The sequence below is a fragment of the Hipposideros armiger genome, unplaced genomic scaffold (assembly GCF_001890085.2).
Source record: "Hipposideros armiger isolate ML-2016 unplaced genomic scaffold, ASM189008v1 scaffold_140, whole genome shotgun sequence".
In the NCBI taxonomy this organism is placed as follows: domain Eukaryota; kingdom Metazoa; phylum Chordata; class Mammalia; order Chiroptera; family Hipposideridae; genus Hipposideros; species Hipposideros armiger.
In genome coordinates, this window is record NW_017731490.1 from 2,564,165 (window position 1) to 2,570,705 (window position 6,541).

The 6,541-nt window shown below is 47.0% G+C and overlaps 1 protein-coding gene across 1 annotated transcript in view; it reads right to left on the reverse strand.

Moving 5' to 3' along the window:
* Positions 1-6,541, reverse strand: part of VWA8 (von Willebrand factor A domain containing 8) — a 315,962-nt gene that overhangs the window by 45,258 nt on the left and 264,163 nt on the right. The window contains 2 exon segments of the mRNA XM_019650364.1: positions 592-670; positions 2,252-2,360. Of these exon segments, the coding sequence (XP_019505909.1) occupies positions 592-670; positions 2,252-2,360 (188 nt within the window).

The window sequence follows — 6,541 nt, forward strand, 5'->3', positions numbered from 1 at the left end:
ATTCACACATCACTTGGGAACTTAGAAAAGAATCCAATATTGGAGGGGCAGCATAATACAGTATAATATACTAGTATTATTTAGTATTGTATTGTAGAGTTAAGCCAGACTGCCTGAGTTTGAATCCTGGCTCCAGGGGACTAGTGATGAGTCCTTCAGGGAAGTTCCTTAACTTCTCGGTGTCTCAATCTGTAAAGCAGGGACACTAATATCATTTACGTCATGGGGCTGTCATGAGGCTAAAATGCTTAGAACAGTATTTGGCACAAAATAAGAGCTAGCGACTGCTGTTACTATTCGTATTTAGACAACTTGCAGTCACATAAATGAGGTCATTTCTAAGTTTCATAAAGTGGAATATCTGAAAGCTTTTAGGCTTTGGTTAAATTATGTCACATTTTAATTTTCTCCCATGAAGACTTAAGTGGTGTAATAAGTCAAAAGTAAGAACCCAGCGTGCACTGCTTCCCTTATCAAAGTCCAGGTGGGTCATTTTCTTTTGGGAAATAGCATGAGAACAGCCTATTAACGATATTATTTTTACCCTTTGATTCGAGCACATCTTATTTAGAAACTGTGGAAAATTCCTACTTGGATGTGGCTAATTCCTGGCTCTCACTCCTGGATAACCGATAGGCAGAGGAGACCAGTAACAGACAATGACCAGGACCTACGGAAGTAGGAAAGCTGTTTACGTGACCCAACTCCCTTCCTACAAGTTCTCCTTAGGAATAGATGGGTGGACCATGAATCAGAGCTTAACACTTCCTAGGCGCTAAGGTGACATCGGTTTTGGAGGAAAGGACCTACAACTGTTTGGAGGCTGCTGTGAGTGATAGTCAGGTCAGCATGAGTCACACGCTCCCTTGGGCAAGTCACACTGGGGTGGAGAGGGCACAGGAGCGAGTTCTTCACGACCTCCACGTCCGAGAGCCTTAAAGTGGTACTAATTAAATAAAAATGCTTGCTGGAGGTCCTGGAACTCCAGGCACCGTCTTGAAGCTAACAGTGGATATCCTAAATCAGTTCTGAGATAAGCAGCGCATAGGCAAGGGAGGGGCTTTGATGATGACAAAGGAATCAGACGGCTTGTTGGGTCAGAGCTAAGTTCACTGTAGAGAATTCTGAGGGAAAAGCAGGACACAGAGAAAAGAGTCTGACACACAGCAAAGGAGCCTTGAGAAATGAAAAATAAAGACTGTGGGGCGCAGAAGCAGGGTCTTCAGCTGGGCAGGTATGTGCGGTAGTAAGTGCAAGGTGAATACTGAGCGAGAACCTCCATGGCTGGGAAACCTGCATCTGGCCTGCTCGTTCAACAAGGCATCCCATATGGATTCAATCTCGCCGAGTAACACTGATTTCCAGATCAAAGGACATTTCTAAAAATACCCTTTCTTCAGAGCTGATGCTTGATGAATAAATAGCAGGCAAGAAGTCCAGGCCTATTTGACAGCACATTGTGCCTGCACAGAAACCCACTTCCTCCCGAGGCCGGCAAGGCCAAGAGGCACAGACCATCCTGTGGGAAGGCCGCGTTCGGAGCCCGTGCCAGCACTCCTCACAAGCCGAGATAAGATCAGACGGTGCACGCATAGTTTGGCCCGATTCCCGCGGCCCAGCAGATGCGTCTGCTGCAGCTGCCGCGGAGGAAGGAGGAAGACAGCAGGCATGGGACAAACAATGCTCTCGCCAGGCAGCCAGAGGAAGGAACGGACCCCGGCCATCAGCTCAAACCGCAGCCAGCTCTCTTATCTCAAAATCCTGCATCCTCAACGCATTCACTTCTGAGATGTGGAAGACAGGGGCCATTTCTTTTCAAAGTCAGCTGGTAGAGAAAGAAATTACTATACATTTCTGGCATGACCCCAAGGACACGGAATTTAAAAGATGGGAGTAACACTTTTAATGACCATGTTCTCTGTGCCAGGTCTTGTGCTCAGTGCTTTACAATCATAATTGCATTGAATCCTCACCACAGCCCCATGAGGCAGTTAATATTATCCCCATTCACTGACGAAGCAACTTTGGGAAGGTCCACATGGTCTTCGGTCATAGAGGGGCAGAGCCTGCGGGGACTCCAAATGCCAGGGTTTTTCCAGGTCTTGATGTCAAGCAGGGACAGAAGGCACAGTCCCACTGTCTGACGGACAGGCAGAGAAGGCACGTGGCCCCGGAGCCTCCTGTGTGCCTGCTGTCTACACGGCCGTGTGAGGTCTCGGGGAGCCTGACCCAGGGTGCCCGTGCTACCAACCTGTTCCGCCAGCCCAAGTATTGCCGCCCACGTGGGGCATGTTGTCTGGGTCCTCCTTCCCGTGTTTGGGGGAACTCACATCTTCATCATTATCTCTGTTGATTGTTATCTAAAAATGAAGAATTGAGACATTATCAGGATCCCGTGACCAAACCCAGAAACTGCAGGACAGAAAGAAGAACTCTTTTCCGTCAGATTCAACATCTGCTTAGTTGGGAATGAGACAAATTTAATTTTAAAAAATGCATTAAAAGAAAGAAAGGAGCTTGACTGGGTTACAGAAGATGCCTCGAGCCAGGAAAACGGATCTCAGGCTGACACTCGTCCAGCGGTTGAAAGGGCTCACTGCCCGGTGGTCCCTGTGGTCACAGCTGGACACAGCCCGACACTGACCTATGTTAAGTCCCAAGGAAACCCCACTCTCTGAGAAGTGTCGCTTTATATAAAATATGTGGCAAAGAAAAGCAGAAAATGTGTCTATAGTACCTCGGCGATATATGGTATACACACAGACACCAAAAAATGCTTATTTGTTTTCTGGACCCACTCTAATTTTACTGTGGTGTTTTGTAGCTTTCCTAATTCACCTTTCTTTTCATACTGAATTTACTATTCCTGCAATTCAAACAGAACAAGTGGCACGTAGCTTTCCTCCATGACAGCCTGTGGCTCATTGGTCCCTAACTGCATTCAGCACAGACTCACCAAAAGGACTGATAACCGCACAGGAATTCCAGTCCACAAAGAGAATCGAAGCAGTCCCATGTCGTGTACCCTATTAGCCTGCTCCCAAATGCAATGATTTTCAGGGAAGACCAGATCAAATGTTCATTTACCTGTTCAAATAAGATTATAGAAGCATGTTCCGGCAGGACATCATGCCAAGTACCATGGGGCCTACCAAAGCCATGCAGAGTTGGTCGCTGGCCNTGGCCTGGGAGAGGAGCGAGATTTTTCTTCTTGAACTTGGGGGACATGTCCATAGCATTCATTATATGTTTCTCGGCATTTTTGCTTATGTTTGAAAAGTTCCATAATCAAAAGTTAAAGAAAAACTAGCAGTACTGAACTGAATTCTCACCACATGGAAGAAGGTACCACACGAAAGTAGAATGCAAGATTTTCCTCTGTATTTTGTTACGCCCTGTCCTTCTTAGGATCTCCCTGTGTTTTTATTTCTTTCTCTCCTTTCTCAGACCCTCACCTACCTCCTCCATCTTTCAAGTACTCTATGGTATGCCCTTTGGCTTGGGCTTAGGTTCCTGTCCTCAGCATTTAGTAGAGCTGTATTGTTTTCTCACTTACTCCTTTTCCACTTCCTCACTTACATCTAGTACATTTAGTTGCCTTGTTATCACAGATGTCTCGACTTCTTTCACCTGTGGGACCACGGTCCTAACAGAACCAGCTTCCTGAGCCCTATTAAGGAAATCAGAGAGGGGGCTGTGAACGCGTGCCCGGCACTACGAAAGGCCTTTCTGCCTCCCCCGGACCTACCTGTGTGTCAGGTCATCTATCCATTTGTCCACTTATTCAAAAACCGAGACTGGACATTTGCTTGTGAGGTTTTGAACGTGGCAACAACAGAAATTCATTAGTTGGGGAGGGAGAATGATGCATATTCATCTGTCTCTTCTTTTCCCAAGGGGTATTGTTTATATGAAATATAGAGCGATATTTTAATTCTAAGAAGACCTTTCATTACAGGGTCCCTCCCGCCTTTTTTCAGAGAAGTTTAAACTGCTTCCTGACACAGTTAGCTGTCCTCACAACCTCTCTGAGCAGCAAGGAGCGGGAAGTCCGCTGTCTCCAGAGGAGCACGTTCAGGCACAGCGAGGACAGGTGACCTGTTCCAGGTCACCAGGAAGCAAGAAGGGCTGCCAGTGACGCGGGTGCCTCCTCTGCCTGCTGCGTACACGAGGGTCCTAGGCTCGCAGGGTTTCCCAAGGGTGTGGCGGGAGGAACCTGCGTGTTTGTCCCCATTGTTCTGTACTGTTTACTTGCAGGATGTGTAAGCACAGCCTGTAATGTCAGAGCGACGTTCTCCGCGGGAGGAATGTCATCAGTCACATACACGTGAGCACGCCCAGCCCCTCTGGTCGGGCACAATGGAAACCTGCCTCCCAAACCACAGCCGCTCCCTCCGTCCTGAAGGAGACCCTGCGGCTCCTTGGGCATCTTCCACTTTTGGCTGAAGAACACGTGTGGGTGTCTAGTGAAAGCCTCACGTGGCTTCTTCTCATTTTTAATTTTAGATGGCGCCCATCAAAGTCGCCCAAAAGGGTTCCGGATTGTCTGAAAGTCACAGGCTCGACGGCCCTGATCCAAGGCCTCCGTCCACTGACAGGGCCTCCCTGCTCAGCCTNCCCAACCAGGCTCTGTGCCCCTTTAGGTGTGGGCGCAGTCTCTCCCATCTTTATACGGACCGTACCCAGCACGGTACGTGGCACAAAACGGGTGCTCAAAATAAACTGAAAAGGATGACTGAAATAAACTAAGATTCAGAATCATTTGAAATGCAGCATCTTAAACTAATCATACGTAGAAGGTTCATTCGCTGGGTGAACCTGTTGTGGGTTTTACGGTGTCCAATTCATAACACGCTAATTTGATTACACATGTGATTATAAGTTTCTATAACTGTAAAGGGTGCTGATACTTAGGACAGCAAAAAATGAATGCATATGTCAGAAGCCCAACTACAACATGGCGTTCTAAACTGCTGCAGGTGTGTGTCTATGCGTGTGTTGGAGGCGTGGATCCCAGGTGTATAGTGGAAACACTTATCTACAGTATATTGTCATCACCTTAGGCTGGAATGAGAATGAAGGGTCTTTGCTCTTCCCTGTCAGGCCCAGCACTGGGAAGAATCCATCCATCCATCAGGGGGCAGAGCACTTACTAGAATCACATACTGTTAGGCCTGGACCGCCAAGGGGCAGGTTAGCGATCTCTGCCCTACCACCCAGCCGGGTCAGGTTTCCAGGCCCAGCTGGAAGGCCACGTCCTGCAGTCTTGCCTGATCTCTCCAGTAACACTCATCATTCCTTCATGTGTCTTCTACCATGTTTGTTATAGAACCGATACACTTTATTGCTTTTAATAGATACGTTTATTTCCCTCTATCATAGTGTTTTCAAACTTTATTTTCCATAATAGGAAATATGATTTCTGTACACATATGTACACTGAGATACAGTATACACAACTGCGTGTGTGTGAGTAACTGAACCAAAAATTTAGTGAGAAATACGTTTCCTACATGTGAGGCACTCTGAGACTTTCTTCTCTTCCTCTAACAGCAGTTCTCAACCTGTGGGTCGCGACCCCTTTGGGGGTCAAACGACCCTTTCACAGGGGTCGCCTAAGACCATCGATAAAACAAAAAGATATTTACATTACGATTCATAACAGTAGCAAAATTACAGTTATAGAGTAGCAATGACTCTATATGGTTGGGGGTCACCACAACATGAGGAACTGTATTAAGGGGTCGCGGCATTAGGAAGGTTGAGAACTGCTGCTCTAGAAGGAACACGTCTTGTTTTTCTTCTCTGAACCTGTAGCACCTAGCAAAACGCCTGGCACACAGCAGCACTCAATAGATTCAGGTGCATGGCACTTTGAAAACACCGATTATCAAAAGGTAAATAATGTCTGAACGGTTGTTCCCTGAGGTGCCATGCCAAGGTGCCTTTCTACATTTACTCTGTGTTCTGAGGAGTAAAAACGAGTATGTGTCCAGGACTTGACCTCCTAACAATACTTCTTATGTGTAGTTTTGGCACTCTCTTAAGCCTCTCTATAAATTCTCATTAGATTAAGCTGTGTCTCAAGTATCAGGCTGACAGAAGCTGGGCACCATGAGTCCTACAGGATACGCTGCCTACCCCCTTCATACCCAGGAGTTCAATATGCTCTTTTCCAAAGAAGGGAGATGAGAAAAAAAAAATGTAGACATAGCTTGTCCTTTGGAGGAGGAAACACACACACACCCACCGACCCACCCACCCAGGGAAGGAGCCAGGCAGTTGGTAAGGCCTCTAGAGCAGAATGGTCTTCATAGCGAGAGCAGAATGGTCTTCGTAGCGAGATCAGAGGTAGCTCAGTTACAGGGCTACCTCTGGCACCATGCTGTCACACCCTGAAACACACCACATGCTGTTTTAATTATGGAGAAATCTGGAAATCATATTCTAGGCGGTGTGAGCTTTCACAAAGATCACCTACCAGGTGCTCCAAAGTGATAACAAGTTCTGAAAGATGACGACTAAAGCGGGGCACGGGGAA